Source organism: Pseudonaja textilis, chromosome 3, assembly GCF_049901715.1.
Source record: "Pseudonaja textilis isolate UNSWEBS1 chromosome 3, rPseTex1.2, whole genome shotgun sequence".
Classification (NCBI taxonomy): domain Eukaryota; kingdom Metazoa; phylum Chordata; class Lepidosauria; order Squamata; family Elapidae; genus Pseudonaja; species Pseudonaja textilis.
Genome location: NC_141992.1, coordinates 48,156,158 through 48,178,573, shown reverse-complemented (window position 1 = coordinate 48,178,573; position 22,416 = coordinate 48,156,158). Strand labels below are relative to the sequence as shown.

The 22,416-nt window shown below is 36.4% G+C and overlaps 1 protein-coding gene across 6 annotated transcripts in view; it reads left to right on the top strand.

Moving 5' to 3' along the window:
- SCUBE3 (signal peptide, CUB domain and EGF like domain containing 3) overlaps window positions 1-22,416 on the top strand; it is a 107,544-nt gene that overhangs the window by 13,555 nt on the left and 71,573 nt on the right. For 5 of the 6 annotated variants that reach the window (XM_087929560.1, XM_087929558.1, XM_087929556.1 and 2 more), the window contains exons 2-3: window positions 13,047-13,169; window positions 15,290-15,415. In XM_087929560.1, coding sequence (XP_087785686.1) covers window positions 13,047-13,169; window positions 15,290-15,415 — 249 coding nt within the window. The remainder of the gene's footprint in view (window positions 1-13,046; window positions 13,170-15,289; window positions 15,416-22,416) is intronic. The other variant, XM_087929559.1, reaches the window with a different exon arrangement.

Below are 22,416 nucleotides of genomic sequence, written 5' to 3'. Positions count from 1 at the left end.
TAAAAACTTCTGTTTCAAACTTTTATTTGGGTTCCAGTTGAAGCACTGACGGAAGCTACATATAGATATTCCTAAATACTTATATCTCTATTAGTGGTTTGTAAAGATTCAGAGTTGAAGAGCAAACTGCAATTTCATAGCAAAACCTGCAGGAATATCATCCACCAAAGTGTCTTTTCAAAATTGAATTTCTGGGCAGCCCTAATCTCAGTGTGCTTGCTAATGTTTGTTAAGTAAAAAGCCAATGCATGAATTTTGGAAGAATGAAGAAAGCTATGAATTGTTTTGGACTGGTTAATATTTTTATTTGGGCAGCCCAGTTTCTACTGTTTCAATTCTACTTTTGTCTCAGACAATTTTTAACTGGTATTTTAAATTTAAATGATTAAATGGCTGAAACTGTAGAATGTGAATTTTAACACTTTCATATTACAGTAATTTAAAAGATGACAAATATTCTGCAAGCTGTCCTAAATTCACCTTGGGATTGGCCAATAAGGCTAATAAATTTATTGTGCTCTGATATCAACAGAAAGGCAGTCTATCCTCTATATAAGGTAACTTTTTAGTTGATAAGAAAATTGAATGTGTTATTTCATTTAATTACAGAAATATTTTTATTTATGATTTTTTTTATTTTAGATGATCTACTACTTGGAATAATTAAATCTGTAAAATGGGATATAAATCTGAGAAATAAGGCTATCAGTAGATGAAAATCTGTGATGGCTATACTATATATAAAGGTAAAGGTTCCCCTCGCACATACGTGTTAGTTGTTTCCGGCTCTAGGGGGCGGTGCTCAACTCCGTTACAAAGCTGAAGAGCCAGCGCTGTCCGAAGACGTCTCCGTGGTCATTTGGCTGGCATGACTAAATGCCAAAGGTGCACGGAACGCTGTTACCTTCCCACCAAAGTGGTCCCTAATTTTCTACTTGCATTTTTACATGTTTTCGAACTTCTAGGTTGGCAGAAGCTGGGACAAGTAACGGGAGCTCACTCTGTTATATGGTGCTAGGGATTCGAAGCGCCAAGCTGTCAACCTTTCTGATCAACAAGCTCAGCATCTTAGCTACTGAGCCACTGCATCTCTTATACTTTATATGCTACCACCAAAATTAGAAACAATCCCTATGAATCTTGCTTATTGAATAACCATGGAGTTGATCTCTTTGTGTCCTGCCTGCTTGTATAGTTTTAATTATAGCTGGATCCTATGTGAAGAGAATATTGGTCCTGACACACTGTTGGTTTGTTTTTATGCTAACTTTGGTTTAAAAGAGAATTAAATTTATTCACTGACATCATCAGTATCAGGGCTTATCCAATAATACCTCAATTTTTTCGAATGTAAAGATATCTAAATATATTGCTATACAATATAATAAACTCAGAAATACTTTTCTCTGACAGCAATTAAGTATAATAAAGAATGATACTTTCCTTGTATTCTGTTTTTCAGAGATGCCTCGTTGACTTTGTATAAACAAATTTGTATATAACAAGATGCTGTTACATTTATTAGGAGTCATTCTTCTGTCTGTGTGTGTGCAAATGATTATGTTTCTGCTCTTGTCATTTGGCTCTGTGTCCTGTTCAACCTGAGATGTACTATAGTTTGGTTAATATTTTAGCTTAAATGATACCTTTAGATGGGCACTCTGAAAATGAATAGATCCTTATGTATTTACAGCACAGGAGGATTTGTGTGATGTTTCAGAATGTGCCCAACCTGCAGTATCATATTGTTGCTTAGTTGTCTAGTATTTTTTGTTTGTAGCATGGATTTGCTCAGTAGTAGTTATAAATTACAATTTTTTTTCTAAGCCTTCTCCTTTAAGACTTTCCCTCAGTGTTAGATTAATTTTTCCTTTGGACTTCGCTTTTCCTGTTCCAGTTTATTTATTCTCCTTTAACCACCAGTCCCAACTGCTTTTCACAGTTTCCTCTTTTGCCAAGTATATTTATGCAACTGTGGACGTCTTAATAAGATCCAGCCTGAACACAACCTAACTAACTACAATCCTTGTTCTTGAAACTATGAAAATACCCAAAGTGATGCTTCCCAATCCCCTTTTAAAGTGAGTTTTGCAAATATATGGGCCAAAACAGATGCACTGTAATTTTATTTACTTTGTTTTACTGTTCTTTGCCTTTTTTTAAAAAAAATTCCTAGTTCCTATCGGGATAAGTGGATGTTTAAAGTACACATAGTTCTAGAGAATCTCTGTCCAAGAGTTTGATTTTCCAAAGACAATTGAGCTAAGAAAAAGTATCTGTGTGTGTGTGTGTGTGTGTGTGTGTGTGTGTGTGTGTGAAGAGGAGGGGGGGCTAACTTACTCACAATGAGCTTTTTCCAGAAATGAATGTTACATTGACATAAAGCAAATGTAGCCATGTCATATATATTCACAAAACTTTGACTTGTCCTTCCCAATAACTCAGAAGTTTGTTTAAGACAGTATTTCTCAAATCTTGCCAAGCTTTAAGATGTGCAGATTTCAACTCCCACAAATGCTGGCTGTGGAATTCTGGGAATTGATGTCTACACATCTTAAGCTTCCAGGGGTGTGGGGGGGGGGGGGGGGGGGGGGGGGGGGGGGGGGGGGGGGGGGGGGGGGGGGGGGGGGGGGGGGGGGGGGGGGAATTTTTTTTTGTTTTTTTTTTTTTTTCAAGGGGTTGGGTTAGGTTTTGTCAGTGTTTTGGAGGTTGTGGGGGGCAGCACCATGGCAGGATTCAGCAGTATTAGTCACCAATCATTGGTCCTCTTATGTCAGCCATTTTGATTTCCTCCCAGTATTCTGGACTTTCTCTACATTGACCTTCTGACACTGTGAGAAATTACAACACTGATTACAAGTTGCTGTAGGTTTTCCTGTCTGACATCAGTCATTTGATTACAAGCTTCCCTACAGAGAATTACTGCTGAGAATGTTGTTAGGTAATACATTTGCATAGGAGACCTCTTGCCAGACATGAAACTGATTCCCCAACTTGGAAGTTGCAATTTTTCACTTCTTTAGGACACTTGAACAAATAACTTTGTACACATGCCAAAATGGAGGCATATAATATATATGTAGATAATTGGCTATTTATAGAGGAGAATATTTGTAGGTCAGGGTTTAACTGTGGGGTCCTTGGTGTTTTCTGAGCTTGGTTGTTTTCTTGTAGATGTTTCATTACCCAACTAGGTAACAACATCAGCTACCTAGTTACCTGATGCAGTTATCTAGTTGAGTTAGTGAACTATCTGCAAGAAAACAGCCAAACTCAGAGAACACTAAGAACCCCACAATGGGCTATCTGTTTTGATGTATTTTATGTCACTACAGGATAAAATGCAATTTATCCTTACATTGTAAGATGAGGCTCACTACTAGCTACTGTCTCCTGCTATACTGTATAGATATACTATACTAGTATATCTGAGCTTCAAAAAGTCAGATGAAAGTCAAATTATTTTCCTTCCAGGTCATTCTTGTTCATTTTTCTTATCCATTGGCAATGCTGTCTTGTTGAATGGAGAAACTTGGACCAGATGAACTTGGCTTTTGATAATGCACTCACTTTCACTCTCTCCCCCTTAGTTGTCTTTAAGCTTTAGCAAAACTTTTGAGGTACTCCCAGTTCATTTCTTATAAAGATCAGGTTAGTCTTTGGTTTCTCTTGATTTCATTTTATTTCTGGCATGTTTCGTCTCTTAGTACATATGGAAGTACATATGGAATTGCACTTGGAAAAGTACATGTGGAATTTTGAAGTTAAAAACTAGGAGCATGGGTTTGAAAATGGACAGGATACCAATACAGGGATTAAGGGCATCACTCTGATTATGTGATGCCTTTAATCCTTGTATTGGAATCCTGCCCATTTCAAATCCATGCTCCTAGTTTTTAACTTCGAAGTTCCACATGTACTTTTCCAAGTGCAATTTAAACAGTTGTATGTTGCTTCTTTGTTCCTCATTCCATCACCCTTTCTCTATTTTTATATTAAATTTCTAATTATAGAACACCTTTAAGCAGGATCCTATCTGATTCTATTTTGGCAAGCACTCATAGTGCAATATAGTTAATGAACAATAGTTCTATAATGCCTTCTTTTTTTAAAAAAGCATTAAGCAGCTAAAACAAATGTATAAATATACCTAGAATAATCAATTAAAAATATTGCCTCAAAATTGTAATACTTAAAGGCACAAAACTATTCCATCCGCAGGTGAATTTGTAGATTCTGGTTTTAAGTCTCCTGACCACCAATTCAGTTGGTCCACCCATTCCCAGTATGAAGAAAGTGCATATTGGGCTGTCTACCATTTATAAATTGACAGTAACAAGTCTGGCATCAAAGAGAGATGACAACACTAATTCAGTATCACAAATATGGCAATATGGCATTTTACACTTTTCTTAATATATAAACATGTCTTATGTAATACTCTTTTTGGATTATTGCTATTGATACACACACACACACACACACACACATATATATATACAGAGAGAGAGAGAGAGAGAGAGAGAGAATATTAACTGTTCAAGGCTTCCTGCCTAGATGTGAATCTCACTATTTTATTTTCTTTCACACTATTTAAAAAAAAATCTTAAGAACTTTACATCACATATTTAACCCACCCCCAATAATTTTAAAAATAGATTTATACATTATTTTCAAAGATTTTTTATTAATTTTGCCATAATGGTTATAAAGAAATTAGGACTGACAATAACATCCTATGGTGAATACTTGGTCTTGCACTTAGAAAAAATTGGTACCCTTTCTTTAAGAGGAAGTTAAAACTCCTGTTTGCTTTCTTTCTAGCCAGTTTCTATTGATTCTATGGGTATTGAAATAGCATAATGCTCCCTGGCCTTAGTGGCCTTTTAAAAGAGAGAAAAATATTGCTCAAGTGTTATAGCCTTTATTGTAGATGGATGTAGTACAAATGATCAAGGTCTGATACTTCCAGAATTTCTGCTTTTGCTGAATTACTGTACCTTTTAAATATGAAGTACTGTAAATATGTCTGGCAAGTTTCACTCTTCTGTCTGTAATAGCATCAGGCCTTTTCTTTTTCAAAGCTATGATGCTCACCACTAAGATATATTCAGCGCATGTGTTGATTTTCTGGGGGACAAGATGCTACTGTTGATATTAAGTTCCTTGCCAAATTCTGCAGATGCTCAAATCTACCTTAGACCAGAAAGTGGAGCCTGTGGCTATGTGGCCATAATAAAGTGCTTTGAAGAGGAAGGAAAAGGTTAGAGGGTGCTGCACATCCTGTTGGGACTGTTTAGTATTTAACTTATGAACCTTCAGCCACAGCCTTATTCATGGGTTGCTGGTGTAATAATTCCAAGGACCTGGAGCCTCTCCCATTTAGTGGCAAGCTGTCTATGAGCCCCTAGTCTAATTTAGAAAAATGTGGTCACTGAGTTTTCTGTATAGTCTTGTTTGGAAAGCCTGATTCTATTCCCAGGGATAAGAAAATATGACTCAGTGCAGAATTTATTTTCTTGTGGTCTGCTGCCAGTTTTCTCTTTTATTCACCCACATTTTAACTAATAAAAAGTCAGTACTAGTACGTATACTGTATACATACATACATATATTTCATGAATATAGCTCACGGAAGGAAACACTATAGCTTAAATGATATTTGTTTAGATACGAGCACCCTTCCTTGAAGAATCTGGCATTCATAAACAAAGCTTGTGAGTGCTGATAGTTGAAAAAATAGTTAGCGTCCACTCACAGAAATGCTTTCCAATTGGCATATATTTGAAAGTTGTCATATCACATACAAGCAGTAAAGTAGGAGGGACGCCAGGCTTTATTAAATATATGGAGTTGAGTATCGCAAAGTGTTCTATTAATATATATCTAAAATATAAAATCCATTTTTGCAAAGCTTATTTCATTAAGCATGCAGAAAAATGCACTCATTCGTTATTAAGTACCTTTTGGCTACCTCCTCTCTTCTTAAAAATGTTGTTTTAATAGCTTCTACAAAACCAAAAAGAAAATGAAACTAAACTAAAGGAAAACTAGAAAGATCAGATTTCTAAGTGGGTTGGTGTAGTAGAGGTCAGCCTTCAAAGACTGCGATCTCTTCAAAGTAGAAAGGAAAAATCTGCTGGTATTAATCCCAAGGGACTCTGGAAAAAAAGGTGTTGTTGACAAGATAGGACTGTTATAAAAAAGAAGAAAGAATGTTTTCAAATGGATGCTCTGATTGTCCAGATTTAACCAAACTGCTTCAATAGGAGAACATTTGTCCAGTGATGACTGACAACCACAAATCTTATGTTGAGATACATGTTCCACTCCAGTGTCTGTTTATTCAGGAACCACTAATTGTATGGATTAGTTTTACAGCTTATTGTACATAGGAACAGAACCACCAAATAATTATTACTTCTTTGGCCTAACTTTTTGTTTTGACCAGCAGGACGATCTCCTATTTTCCTTCTGTATTTTTAAAAGCTGCATGATAGGCAAAAATTCCACAGGATAATGTGATTCGGAATTATTGACAAGATGAATATTCTACTATTGAAAGACAATTTCATTGTTCAACATGAGAGAGATAAAATATAGTTTAGTTTTGATATTCATCAGAGTATGGTGTGTATGTATGTGTGAATGTAAGTAGATATCGTATAAACATTTATACAATGTATTCAGATTTGTCACTTTATATTAACCACAACCCTTGGTAACTGACACACCCCTGGTCATCAGTCAAGAATTACAATATGGCCCAAACCACTGGAGACAAGAAGATTTACTAAGAGAGGAAAACAGAAACCAGCTTTTTGTTGAAACATCCATTTTCTGATTTAGTGGTTAATCTACATTGCACATGGATAATTTGGTCAGATGACATGACTAGACTGCTCAGTTGGCATGTGATGACACTTGGCACTGCCAAGATTCATAATGCTAAGATGTACAATCAGTTGAAGTCAGAGTTAATTGTTGGAGGAAAATGCATATCATCCAAAATCAAAACCATTTTTTCTCAGCCCTTTAGTTTGACTTCAGATTGAATTCAATGTGGTGTAAAAAGGGAGCTTGTCTGTGTCAGCTGTTTTTTGAAAAATTACAGGGAACCATTTTAAGATTGGGATATGTTCACGTCCTAGACAAAATAACAGACGGTAGGAGACTGTGATGACCCAGGGTGAGATATAAAAGCAACAGAGTCACAATAACAGGTGAAGTTCCTTTAATTCCTTCAACTTAGCTTCAAAAGTCCAATTATCATTGAGTAAAGAAAAAAACTCCCCCACAAACAGTTGCGAAAAGGAAGAAATTCTGTTCAAACTCCAAATACATATGAATTATAAATAGAAAAAAACAACACAAACCACACTGAAGCAATTAATAAGACAAGACAGGATAAGGGCTTAAGATGTCCACAGATATAGAAATACATACACTGGGAAGGATGCCAGAACTCAGATAAGAACTGAAAGACTAGAATTATTTTATGCTTTGTTTCCAGCACTGGGCCATGCGCAGTTTGTCCTTTTAAACAGTCCTCACAACTGCAGCCCATGAAGATCAGGACCCTTTCCTCCCCCGTAGACCATGCCATTCACGTTTCTCCCTTATCTGCTCCTCCCTGCGTGCCCTAGGATGAAGAGGGGATGGGCCTGGGTCTTCCTCTGAATGCCCAGTCAGCCTGTGCCCTTCCCCACAACCTCCCTCCACAACCTCTGGAGCCACACTTCCACTCCCTGTCAGCTGTTCCGCCTCTCCCTCGGAGTCAGATTCTAACGGGCATGACAGAGACTAATATCTGGGAACATTATCATCTGTGTACATGACAGTGTCGTAGAGTGTAAAGAAGCATTTTCCCATGTCTGTTGCGTAAAAAAGTACTTTCTTTTGCTTAAATCTTCCAGTCAACTTCATTAGGTGATGATCCTTAGCATGGGATTTGTCTTCCTCATAGGTGCTGCACATTAAATTGATTCCTCTGTGACCCTAATCTTTTTTTCGTGATTAGTTACAGACAGTTTTGAATTCTTCAGTATATTATGCAAGAGTTTTCTGCCCTCCTATGCAAGATTCCACTACTTACTTCCCTCCATTTAGAAAATTATTCATTTGTTTTTCCTTTTTTGAAAAGGTCAGTAATTCATAAAAGGTCAGATCCTTTTAATCTTCTGAATGCTACCTTCACTGAAAAGTCTTTGATGAGCAATGTCAAATATTTAAAATTCCCAGTTTAGGCAACATCCTTTCTACGTTAAGGATGCTACCACAATCAGGCAAGGCTAGTTAGGTGATGCCATGTGTGTCAAGTAATGTCTAATATACCTGCATCTGACCTCTATTAATTCTCATGACCCCACTCACCTTGGGTTTAGTTTGGTTTGTTTGACAGGCATTCAAATACACACTGGGAGCAAATGGAAGACACTTTGGTCGTAAACCCATTGCAGAAAATGAATTTATAAGAACTGAACCATAGCAGCAAATAAAAACCTGACAAGTATGAACCTTATTAGTCTGCCCTCTTCTCCTTCATTCCAAATATCAGTCATAACTGCCAGCCCAGAGCCAGAAAAATTAGGTTGCATTTTTAACACACTGTTGTTTAATTGATTGACATTGACAATGAGTTGGATATTGAAAAGAGAAAGATGTAAACTTGGAGTTCCATATCAAGAAATTGAGGTGTTATGGAATATTTTGGCAGTTGGTGAATATTATTTTGTAATTCATGTATGTTTTTTCTATTCCTTTTTAAGTATGCCATATTGTACAAACTGTTTGTTAAAATTATGTAAACTTATTGTTTATCAACATTCACTATGATTTTCAAACCAGCTAGCAATCTTTGGCGAGCAGGGAAGAATATATAGTGTACTTTGGCTTATTTTGTTTTTCTCCTACAATTATTTCATTTCTGGGATCTTATTTCTGAATTTATTTGCAGTTGGTGCTGAGCAATTAAGAATTGCTAGTCTCTGTTAAAATGTTTTATGATGTGTGAGCATAAAATAGTCCTTTATTATATATAATTATCTTCCCTTTATTTTGAAGTTCTAGCTGCCAGAAATGTTCCATCTGATCATACATGTGGACTAGGAACATGATAATTATTAATGCATTACAGTTACTAAGCAAGAAATCACTTAGAATTGCTTAGGCTTTATATAAGTATTTACTGGCAAGGTTTCTGACTACAACTCTCAATATGATTGAGACCAGCAATTTGAACAACTACTCAGTTTAATTTGAACTCATTTGGAGGACATTTGATTTTATTCAGTCTAAAATACAATCTTTGAACCTGTCATCAACTACAATTTAAAATCCTGACAGAACTGTTTTGAGGCATAAGCAGTCTTCCTGAGGGAATGAAGACTGCTAAATTTCTGAGACATAGGTGAAACATTTTGAATGCCTTTATGTCTGTTTTTTTAACCTTCACCACCACTCTTTTTTCTTAGATGATTTGAATAATATGTGGGTACAACTGGATATTTTCTGTTAAATAATTTTAAGAAACCTGTGTGAACAGTAATTGGAATTTTTAAAGCAGAAACAGCCTTTTCAGTAGGGTTGGAAAAACTTTTTTGATTTTAGGGCTCATTTTCAGTAGTGATTGGGCCAAAGTTGAAAATAAGGAGGATCAAAAGTAAATAGACCATTTCCTGTCTCTTTTTCATTCATTCATTTTTCATTCATCTTTTATTCATTTTTCTTTCAATACTTTCTCCCATAAACAGATATAGCCATTCATATGAGCATAAATATAAGGTGACCCGGAGAGATTAAGTAGCTCATGTGGTCTATAGTTTGCCTGCATATACTTTACAGCAGGAGTCCCTAATCCCTGGTCCATGGACCAATACTGGCCCATGTCTTATCAGGAACTGGGCTAGGCAAGTGGCAGATGAGTGAGCAAAGCTTCATCTGTGTATGTGCAGATTCTAGGTTATATGCAAAACCACCACCACCTGCTCCGTGGAAGACAATTTTTCTTCCAGAACTGGTCCCTGCTGCCAAAAAAGTTGGGGGCCATTGTTTTACAGGATGTTTTCAAAAGTGAATTAATTACATGGATTTGGAAAGAACAATTTTGAATCACTGAATTATTGGACAAAAAGTTAGAATGGGCCACAGAAAACAGGGCAGTTTTGAATCTTGGGGATTCTCCTGAATTCATGGCTTCTATTAGAGTAGCAAGTGGAGAACATGGCAAACTTTGCACAACTAATTGCTGGCCTTTCTAAACCAAGAAACAGTGACTCATGTCATAATTACCATGCAACTAGAGATATTACTACTGTAATACAATCTACACTGGATTGATTTTTATACAAATTGGAAACTCCAGTAAATACAAAATTCTTCTAACTGGTACAAGTAAGCATAGCAGCTTATTCTGTAGCTGCATTGATTGGACTTTCCCCCCAAAAAAGTTTTGTCTTCTGAAAAGAAAAACATAATTTCAGAATGACTGTATCATGCAAGAATCTTGAGAAATAAGAAAATAACTTTTAATGACTATAATATATTCAGTTGCATAATGTTTCCAATATGCTGCATGAGTTCAACAGGGCTAAAAGCATTTTGCTGCTTATTTTTGTTTGTATTCAGTGTCTGATGCATCCTGCTGCAGTGCCCAAGAATAGTCAGCCAGCAAGGATAGATTCCAATTGTTCTGATATCGTTTTCCCATTGTGGCAATGCCCTGGTTTACATGGTCTTGTATGCTCTAAGAAGTTTGCCAAGCAGCCAATGTAGTTTGGTGCTCTGTAGTTGCCAAAAAAATTCTCAGCAACAATCTTGAATGCTTTTCAGGTGATTTATTCTGGCCCCACTAACAGATCTTCAAACTAGGGGTGGGATTCAACCGGTGTAATAAGTGCCGGTTCAGTGAACATGTGTTTTGCTTTTGAAAATCATCTTCTCCCTCAAGGCCTGTTTGTTACACAGGGTGCGTGCAGCAATCAGCTGTGCTGTGCAAAGCAGCTGAGGTTGAAAAAGGAGGAAATAAAGGACAGCCTAGAGCCCGTGGGTGAGAGCCAAACAGAAGAACAGAAGATTGTCAGGGCGAATCAGTTCTCTCTCAGCTGATCTTTGGAGCTACCAGTTCAGGAGAACCAGGGTGAACTGGCAGAATCCTACCTGTGCTTCAAACCATTTATCATTGATGACGTATCTGATCTGTGGACCAACAAGAATGCTTTCCTTAATCTTGGCATCAGTTATTCTTTGGAACAGCCATCCTCCTTGTTCATTGCTTTCACAAAATTTTTCATCCGTCCAAATTTTATATGCAGTGGAGGCAAAAATACAATCGTCAGGTCAACAAGTGGTTCATGTCATATTTTTCTGCCCTGGAAGCAAGGCAGAAAAATCAAGCAATTTCTTTTTAATATACTGTAATTCTCCTGCAGGACAGTCCTATTTGCATATGTAACAATAGTACTTGGTATATCTGAGTTGCATTCCGAGTAGCAGAGCCACTACTCTCTACAGATGTTCCAGTTGTATTTGGTGTACCTAAAGTGCTTCAACAACAGTTCTATATTTTCATATGTTTCTTTCGTGTGTGCAGCATAGCCAACAAGTACTGGAAAGAGTACATTGCCACTGTGTAAAAATAGACTATTTCTATAAAAAGATATATGATGTTAAATTACAAATTATTTTCATGATTAACAACAAAAAATCTACCTATATAACATACCAAAAGTTTTCAGGGAGCAAAACCTTCATTGTTCATTACCAGGAACTAGTTCAAACAGTTGCTGTTGAAGATCTACATGGCTCAGCCCCAATATGCTTATAATACTATTGTCTAAATTAGATATTTGTTCTTCTTGGGAAAAGATGCTGAGACATCGCCCAACATGAAGTGTTGATGGCTGACCCCACACTTGGACCAGCATTTTGAAGTTTGTGGAACCCCCTAACCTATTAGCCTTTAAGAAGTTCACGAAGACCATTCTTTTTCAGTGAACATTTGGTGATTAATGGCAGACAAATTGGATATTTTAACAGGATGTATTTTTGTAGATATAAATAAATTTAGAGTTGACATTGGGATGAAATACCACTAAGGGGGGACTTGGAGAAAGAGTTTCATAATTGTAGAAGCAAGCATGAGAAAGCAACTTAGAATGGCACTGCCTTGATTGTGTTAGTATAAAAGGGGACAAACAGAAAATTAGGCAGGCTTGTATGATTATACGGTACAATAATAATACATTTCTGGGGTCCATTCTATGTGTGGGGTCCATTTCCTGACCTATCTTGAAAGCTTACAGTAAGATTTTATTGTAATTTATGAGATTAGATGATATATGAGGGTGTTTGTTTGTTTGGTATGTGTTGATATAAGGTGATAATTGTAAATTGTCTAGACTCTTTCAAGAGGAGATTATAGAAAAGATTGCATAAATAAATACTTCAGCTGTCTGATGCTAAATGATCAGGTAATGATGTATCCTGATTTGTGACAAATTAAGCCAAGCACATCATGTACATATGTTTTTTTTCCACAGTGAATTGGATAATTTTGGGGGTATGGATATGGTGGATGCAGTTATTTGGCAGATGCACAATAATTTCAGAGTCTAATATTTAGCAACACATATTAATTCATAAACATTGAACTTAAAAATAAATCTATTCCACTAGGACAGAAGTGAGGTACATAAGAATCAGGATCATGCAGAGCATGTGTAAAAGGAGTAGTCATTTTTTGAACTTGTAACCTATCACTTGATATTAAGACCATAAAGATTAAAAAACAAACAATAAGAATTATAGGGATGCACTTGACTAGGAAAGATTGAGGAAACATGGTGGGTTTATATTGAATGAAAACTTTAGCCCGCATGTACTATAAAGGACCACCATACCCTCCTCTAGACCTAGTTTAAGATTTCTATGAGTATGATTTTCTGATACTTCAATATTCTTCCCCCATAACACTATGATTAGATAGCCATGGTAAGCTCAAAAGGTTCAGGCTTTGATTATGTCACATTCTCCTCTTTCCTTTTCAGATATTGATGAATGTGTTGATGGGACTGACAACTGCCATATTGATGCCATCTGCCAGAACACTCCCAAATCATACAAATGCATCTGCAAATCTGGTTACACCGGGGATGGGAAGCACTGCAAAGGTAGGCAGAGCAGATAGCACAGAAAAAAAAAAGATAAAAGGGAAATCCAGCTATATTTAATTGCCCAAGCCATGAAATTACCAGAATGTGATTTTAAATGAATTTAAAAATGACCTGAGATTAAATACCACTAAGGTTGCAAATGGAAAGGAAGCACCCATTGGGTTTTGAGGAATTTTTATTATCTGGGTGTTGCCTGTAGTATTGTAGGTATCTCTACAAATGTGTTTATTTGATATAGTTGGGAGAATTGTGATAAAAACAAGGGCTATTCTAGATTTGTTTAAAAAGTTTCTTTAAAAATTATTTAGCTAAGTAAATTTATTATTTCCCTATTTTCTCTCTTTCCTTTGGCAAATCCATCCATCTTTGATAAAGTACTCATCCAGTTTCCATTCAAATATAGATTAGGCAGAATCTTGTATAATTTTATCTAGGTATCCTGAGATAATTTTCTCTCAGTGCTCCATAGCAGTTGCTTGAAATAGTTAATACAGTTGAAAGAGAAAGAAAAATGTTTTACTGGAATTAATTCTGTGTGATTTCATTAATAATTTTGAGGTAAACAAGTTGTCTACTTTATAATTAATGTTAAAGATTCATGTCCGCTAAATGATCCTTGTTTTGAAACTAAACTGTGAGGATCAGATTCTAAATGATGTAGAATTGGAAATTATTGTTGATTCCTCATTTAATCAGAATATTGTGATGGTATTGTATCCATAATCAGGAAATGTGTTGGCCTGTCAAGGTAGTCCAGACAAAAGCAGATAAATGAATACTAGCTTTATTTTTATTGTAAGGTTAAATTAAAGAAGCTTGTAAGTACTGAAACTACTCCTCTTCTCAATTCCTTTTACTCTCTGGAAAACTAGGAAAGATCCTTTTTGAAACATATCCCACATTCCTTCTGCTTCTCTGGATTGAGATACCTTTTGCATGATGATTGTATAGCCTGTGGATCTTCCTACTGTCTCCTAAAGTCATTCCCACATACCTAAAGTCATTCCCACATTACATAATGTGAAAGAGAGAAAAATACAGTGCTGTTATTTTGGAAAATCTGTTGGATAATGGTAGTGACTAGGCTATCTATATTTGAAGCAACAGTAACAAACACGGTTTTAATGATTTTGTAAGAATTTGCTCCAGTCAATGGGTATAAGTAAGAATTTAGGATGCAATAATGAGAATGTAGAACAGCTTTGTCTTTATTTAACTGGGGTATGATTTGTTAAATAAATAAATAAATAAATCATTAGAAGTATTGTTAGTATAATATACTGGACCATCTACAGTACACACTAATAAAATTCTTGTGTGAATAACATTTAAGTGGACAAAACAGCATATTTCACGACAACAGTTTTTGTACCAGTACCTCAAAAGGTTTAATGTACAGAATGCACTCCAAATCTGGGACCCATGACTCCAATGGGACTGAAGTTTGACAAGTTTCTGGTTGCTCTAGTGCTGCCATACTGCTGCACTGCCATGCCATCCTCCAGAGGTTCAGTAGAATGGTCCTGCCCTATCCCTCCAAAGGTTGGGTTGGCTGGCCTGCCCTTCAGATGCTGGAGACTAGGTAAACTGGTCTTACTGTTGGTTGCTGGAGGCAGTCAGCTACAGTAAGGGGACAGAAAATTGGAAGCTGCTCCCATCCCACTGGCTTTTGTTTGTTTGTTTGTTTTTGCCCTTGGTCATTTTGTTTCTCTGTTTAGATAAGAAATACCAGCGAATTGTCTAAATCTACTTAAGATCCTCTAATTTTATAATAGATTGGAATGAAAGTTGAATGAAAACCACTTTGGATGAGAGGTGAAAAGAATACTTGTTGTGGCTTCTCCCATATTCTCATGTTGAAGCAAGGGCAGCTATAATCCTAGATGAGACTAGGAAGCTTAAGATTTCAGAGTCTTCACCACTGTGTGGAAGGTTGAAATTGTGTTTGGCTGAAGTCTGTTATCCTCACATTACAGGTTTTCTTCCATCAGTATGAGTAAAAGGGTGCATCCCTATTGTTCTCAATTTAATCATTATATACATACTTGATAAGAGCTTTGTGGATTTTTAGTTCTGAAGTTTTTTTACATCACAGATACTCTCTTTTCTTTATTCAGATGTTGATGAATGTGAACGTGACGACAATGCTGGCTGTGTTCATGAATGTGTCAATATCCCAGGGAATTATCGATGTACCTGCTATGACGGCTTTCATCTTGCACATGATGGTCATAACTGTCTTGGTAAGAAATTTATATATTGCTTAAAATGCTTACTTTTAAATGTTATAACTTTTAAAGCCCCCCTCCCCAAAAAATCCTGTTTATGCTAAAAGCTGCATATTGGATCCTAATAAAAAATTCTTCCAATTAATTGTTGAAGCTATCATTTCTGTTTCAGAAAATTGGGTAAGTACATCCTTATGTAGTCAGTCTCACTATGATTATACAGAAAGGTCCCTTTGTTTAAAGTAGACAATGGCAGTGGCTTCTCATATATGAAAAATACCTGCTAAAAGTAAAATTCCTTAGAGTCCCATATTTTTTGTTCTACTCACATTGTTTTGTGTATCTCACATATAAAAAGTAGAGTAAGTTACTCTAGAGTGCTTTTCTGATTCTATTGTAGAGTAAGTTACTCTAGAATACTTTTCTGAGTCTAATGAATCTGTGCCATCACATGACATTGAATAGATACTCTAGTTATGTAGTTCCACCACAGTGTTTATTGATTCTCCTTCCTACGGAGAAATTCAAACTGCTCTCAAATGGTTTCCTCTGTTATTGTCAGAGGTCTGCATTGTAATCTCCACCATTTCTGAGAGTTCAGGATTGTAATAGCTAGATTTATTTGCAAATATTATTTTAAACACTGGCCTAGTAAAAAAAAGTAAGTTTTTTGTTATTATTGCAGTAGGAAAAACACAATATAAAATGGTGAGGAAAAATTGTAAATATTGATGTCTGGCAGTTATCAACTTAACCTGCTATCCCATCTTCTTACATTTTACTAGTAAAACACTTTACTTTTAAGGATGTAAAATGAAAAACTACTAGATAAATAGAGCTCTGATATGTACTTTATTATTACTGTAGTGTATATCTGTATATTTTATGTTAATTTTATCTGCTTTATTCCAAGTCAGAATTGATTTTTCACATGAAATATTGTCTATTACAATCCTCTTTATTCCTATATAGCATATAGATGATTTTAGGTCTTTATAAATTTAAATGCAGGCTGAAATATTTGAAATGAATTAATAAAACACTCATAATATCCCAGATTTTGGATAGTGGCAAATTGAGGAAGGGAAACTAGTAATGAATGTTTTATTTTTTCCTAAAAATTCAAGGTACTTTATGTAATATAGCTGGGAAAACTGCTCTACTGGCTTGTGTAGATTTTCACACAGAGGAAATCATGAACATTTAAGGTGCATCATGAGCACAGCCTTGATTGTAAGACTTAGCTTGACCTGAATGTATATCCAGCCCAGCTACTCTAACCTTTCATTTTTATTTTTATTTTTATTTTTATCTTCATTTTCATTTTCATTTTTATATTATTATTATTATTATTATTATTATTATTATTATTATTATTATTATTATTATTATTATTATTATTATTATTATTATTATTCAACCAAAAACTTCTTCTGGGGAGCTTTGCTCTCTAGAAACTTGGCATTGTTTTGATTTGCTTCTGGGGATTATGGGATAATAGTTATCTCCTCATTAGAACAGCAAAACACGTCCTTAGTAAGTGCCCCTGAGCATTTAATGTTTTGCAGAGATTTCACTTATATGGACATTCACATGCTTTCATCCTTTTGAGGCATATCATGGGAGCTCATGTGTCCCTGAGTTGTACCTTCCTTATCTTCAGCTCTTATTCCAGCAAACAACGGTGCAAGGTTGCTACTAGTTTTCCTGGATGCGTTCAGAGACAACATTCCTAGAAGCTCAGCTTGTCAGGAGCAAGTCTTGGCAAGTCTTGGATACAGGTAGCTAACAAATGAATTGGCTGCCTCTGTGTTTGCTTGCCTGCCAAAGCTACTGTCAGCTGTTTGCTTAAGGATAAACAAAATCACTGAACATGTAGTCACAAAAAAGAGAAGAGCTTAATTATAGACTATCAAGAATGTTTTTCTTCTCCCACCCTTTTTTATTTCTGAACTTGTCAGGATTAAGTATTGCTTACATTTTTCTTTTGAAATTGGTATGTGCTATGTATATGAAGTTGCCCTCATACTGAGTCAGATGATAGGTTTGCTTTTTTCATTTATTATGTTCTTCATCTCCAGTAACCGAACTAATAACGTTTTTTATACCTGAATTCAATCACTGGGGAAGCCTGTTTTGAACCAAGAACCTCCTTGCAAAGCAGATGCAGGAAGTATGGGTAGACCTCAATTTACAAATATAATTGAGCCTGGAATTATTACCTTAATTTATTGCAATAGTAGGTTGAGGCATCACTTTACTGGACCCTCTTTTTTTTTTTTTTTTTGCACCCTAAAAGTAAGCTTTAGGTAACAGTATTTTTAGATAGAAAGTGTAATAATATGCAGTGATGCAAGTATGAAATAGCTAAAAGAGTTTTGGTTGCCACAATGTAAAAAAAAAGATGTTGAGACTCCAGAAAGAGTACAGCAAAGAGCAACAAAAATGATTAGAGACTGGAGATTAAAACATATAAAGAATAATTGCTGGAATTGGGTACGTCTAGTTTAATGAAAAGAAGGACTAAGGCCGTGATGATGAACCTATGGCATGCGTGCCACAGGTGGCACGTGGAGCCATTTGTGCGGGCACATGAGCCTCAGCCAAACTTACTGCACTGTGCATGCGTGCACCTCCCGGCTGATTTTCGGCCCATTTGAGGCCTTTTTCGCCCTCCCGGAGGCTCGAAGAAAGCCTCTGCAGCCTTCGGAGGCTGAAAAACAGGCCCGTTTCGGCACTTCCGGTATGTCCGGTAGGCCCATTTTTCAGCCTCCCGAGGCTGCAGAGGCTTGCCATGAGCCTAAGGGAGGTCTAAAAAGGCCTCAAATGGGCCAAAAATCAGCTGGAAGGCATGCACATGCACAGTGCAGGTAAAGCGGTGGCGGGGTGTTGTACATGCATGCACGGGGTAGTGATGGGGCACATTGCCTTCTGCTGACATGTGATTTTCGGCACGGGAACCCAAAAAGTTTTGCCACCACTGGACTAGGGTGACATAATAGCAATATTCCAAGGAGATATCATAAAGAAGAGGGCATCAAGCTATTCTCCAATACACTTGAAGGCGGAACAAGAAGCAAGGAATGGAAACTAATCAAGGAGAGAAGTAATCTAGAATTAAGGAGAATTGGGTTTGCTAAGAGTTGGAACAAGTAATCAGTGGAACAACTTGCCTCCAGAAGTTGTGGATGCTCCAACACTGGAAGTTTTAAAGAAGAGATTAGACAACCATTTACCTGGCATGATATAGGTTTCCAGCTTGAGCAGAGGGTTGGACTACAAAAACCTCCAAGATTCCTTCCTACTCTGTTATTCTTCCAAATGGAACGGTTACTGTGGACTTTCAGCATTTATAACAACAAAGATAAAGACTAAGCTAAATACAACAGCAAATCTTACTCTAGACATTGATAACGAAATCATCCTACGTAGGCTCATATATAGCGCATTAACACAATTGTAAGTCAGGGAAAATAAAAAGTATTATTAAATGTTATTTTGGTATCCTTCAATAAAAAGACTCATAGAAGTTTCTCATTTTTTAGAGAGCGTTGTCTTGAAAAGTTTAAGAAACTCATTGTTTGGAATGCCTGTCATAATAAATGGCTTCTGCTGTCGGGCTTATTTCTGGCCTCCAATGCTACTGCAGTACTTTCTTTACTAATACTTTGTTTCTTTCTTCCTGACAAGGACCATTCTTCACCAATGTGTCCCCCTCCCCATTCTGGAGCTGCCTCCTTTCTATAGCTACAGTATGTTGACATATGTTCTCTGCAACATCCTTCCATTTTCTGCAGCTCAAGTCAAAATTGTTTTGAAAAACTTTTTAACACTTTAGCACCCATGTCCAACTGCATATTAGGAAAAGATTGTTGTAGAACTATCTTTTGTTGTGTCTGGATACACAAGTGTAAGTAAAAACAGGAGCAACAGCTGGGGTTCTTCAGAGTTATTTAAACACTGACATATCACCAGTGAAATGCTGCCCCTCCTACTCCCACTGCCCCAGGGTCTCATGTTGAAAGATTGTGATCTCCAAGTTCTATATTTCAAACACATTTTAAGGGGAAATCGCTGGTAGGAGAAGCAGCTGGCTTTGGAATCTTGCTCTTATGTAGTAGATCTGTAATTGTACCACGATAGGGTGATAGTAGGGCACAAACTGTCATCCAGCAAAAAAGTGGGAAATCTTCCCAATCTTGGCAATTTTAGAGGTTTAGACAATATAGAACTCTGTACATGCCCTGCGTATACAGTACAAAGTGTGTGTAATATCTCAAAGACTATTTTCCTTCCTGGTTAGACCACGGGTTTATCCTAAAAGATAGGTACACATCTTGATTAACAACTTGATCCTCATGTAGCCCAGATGCTATAGTCTTTAAATATGCTCATATTTGCTACTGACTTACTATACAGACAGCTCATTCTGATCCCCACCTTTGAGGTCTCCCCTTCTTCCCATTTACCAGTCACATATAATACTACAGACAGCCCTTGACTTATGAACACAGTTGAGTCAAACATTTCCATGGCTAAGCAAAGCAGTTGTTAAGTGAGTTGTGCCCCACTTAACAACCTTTTTGCCACAGTTGTAAAGGGAATCACTGAAGTTGTTAAATGAATCGTGCAGCCATTAAGCAAATTTGACTTTGCTTGTTGGAAGCCAGCTGAGGATGTCACAAATGGTGATCACATTATTGCAGATCAGTTCAACCATCCTAAATACGTGCCAGTTGCCAAGTGCCAGAATGTTGATTATGTGACCATCGAGATGCTGCAATGATTATAAATGTGAAATCTGGTCCCAAATTGCATGTTTTCAGTGCCATTGTAACTGGATGGCTACTAAATGAATAATTGTAAGTTGAATGTATTTAAAATCATGAGCAGTGGTAGTGCAGTGGTTAAAGTGCAGTACTGAAGGCTACTTCTGCTGACTGCCAGCTGCCTGCAATTTGGCATTTGGAATCTCACCAGGCTCAAGGTTGATGTCAAGCCAGAAATTGACACATGTGTAGCTGGCACATTGACACATGTGTAGCTTTAGTTGGGCTTAGTATATATTCTTTTTCTTACTTTCTCTGTGGCAGTAATGAGGGGAAGGGTTTCGGCTTGCCACATTCATAAGTGGAGAGGAATGGAGATAGAGTTATTTTGGCTAGATGATTCTTCTTCCCATGGGAAAACATGCTTAGGCCCCTTGAGGTGGAGATTTATGACATCAAGCAACGTTGAATTACTTGTATTGGAAAATGTGACTTTTGGGGGTTGTTTCTAACTTCTAACATTGTAGGGTAATTCCGGGTTGTGTCAGATCTGGAATTACCATGGACTTTACCAATTTGATGCTTTCCTAAATAAAAGAAATTGTCTTGGAAGATGGACTTTGTTCTTTTCTTTTTAAATGGATTTCATCACTTGACAGTTGATTCAGCCTTCCATCCTTCTGAGGTGGGTAAAATGAGGAGCCAAATTGTTGGTGTCAATATGCTGACTGTAAACTGCTTAGAGAGCACTGTAAAGCAGTATGTAAGTCTAAGTTCTATTACTATTTAAAATCATACCACTAATGTTTTTAGTATTTAGCATGTTGTGATATATATTAATATATGAAACTCACAGAAACCTCCCACCAATCACTCTTCAGTTTAAGCTAACCAGGAGCTGAGTTAAGAAAGCAGCTAATACATTCCAGTCATCCCCCAGTGGTCAGTGAAATAAAAACCAGTTCTTTATTCTTCAAAAAAGAGAAGCATTTTTAAAAATCATTTAATCCCACTACCCCCCGCCCCCAATAATGCATAATGTTCATGTGTTCACTTATATTTCTGTCCATTTATCTAGTAGGTTGCAAAACATTAGTCCTGTTACACTGAAATAGACCAAGACTGGGAAAAAATCTATTAACAAATCCCTTTAAGAAGCCTTCTGCTCACTATGCCAGATCAGCATTGTAGAGCAATCCTATTGAAAGAGACATTTTAGTAAATCCCATTAAATGTATTGTCCATCAAATTTAAAGGTTGTTTCATAATAGGAAACCATATAAGAGACACATTTTAGGAAAATTGCATTTAATGTTTTTTGTCTATAATTTGGTATTAACAGGGAGCTAGCTAATTGTCAAGAAGTGAAGGATATTGGAGAGAAACATGGAAAGAGATTTTTGAAGGTGTCATGTACAGTCAGTGGGATCCGTACAACACAAGTCCAGTCAAAGCTCAATTGAATAGACTCTTACTGGTTACATAGACATATCTGTCTAGAAGTGCTCTCTGCCTCAACTGCCAGTATATCCAGATGTCCTGTTACAACTTTTTATCTTCTTTCTCATCAAAACAAGGTTCACCTTTTCTGCCTTTCTCTCCTTTGCTTTCTCTGTTTACTCAGCTTGTCTCTTTCAAAGTTTTCTATATGTTCAATCGGGCTAATTTTAGATTCTTAACCTCTGAAATTAAGAATCAGATTATCTGTTTCTGTTAACCTCATTCTGTGCATGAGGTTCTGAGAGGGCATTAAAAAGTTTTTGTTTTGTTTGCTTATATACTTCTTATTTAATCCTGAAAGTAAACTGCAACATGAGGCAATGTGGATTGCTTAAGTTTGGATGTAAGTTAAAATATATCGTTAATTTAAATTATTTTTTGCTTCCACCTTTATTTTGTCCCCTTTGCAATGTGGTTTCGACATGCTATTCATAAGCATTTCCTTTGTTCTAGTTCAATTTCTGAACTGTTATATTACAAAGATGCCTTTTAATGATTAAATGGATTGTTGACCTCCTATTGCACCGGCAGAATTTAGTTTATTTAACTTATTGAGTCTTTGGGGCAGATGATATTGAATTAAACATTTTACCTGAGTATATATTTTAGTTTCCTATTTATCATTCACTGCAATCTGACTAGCTTAGGATAAGTACTGTTTTCTTCGTACTGTATTGAACTTTAATCATTGGTGTAAAGAATGATACTAAATATCAACCTCTGTTACAAAAGCACATAAGAACCATT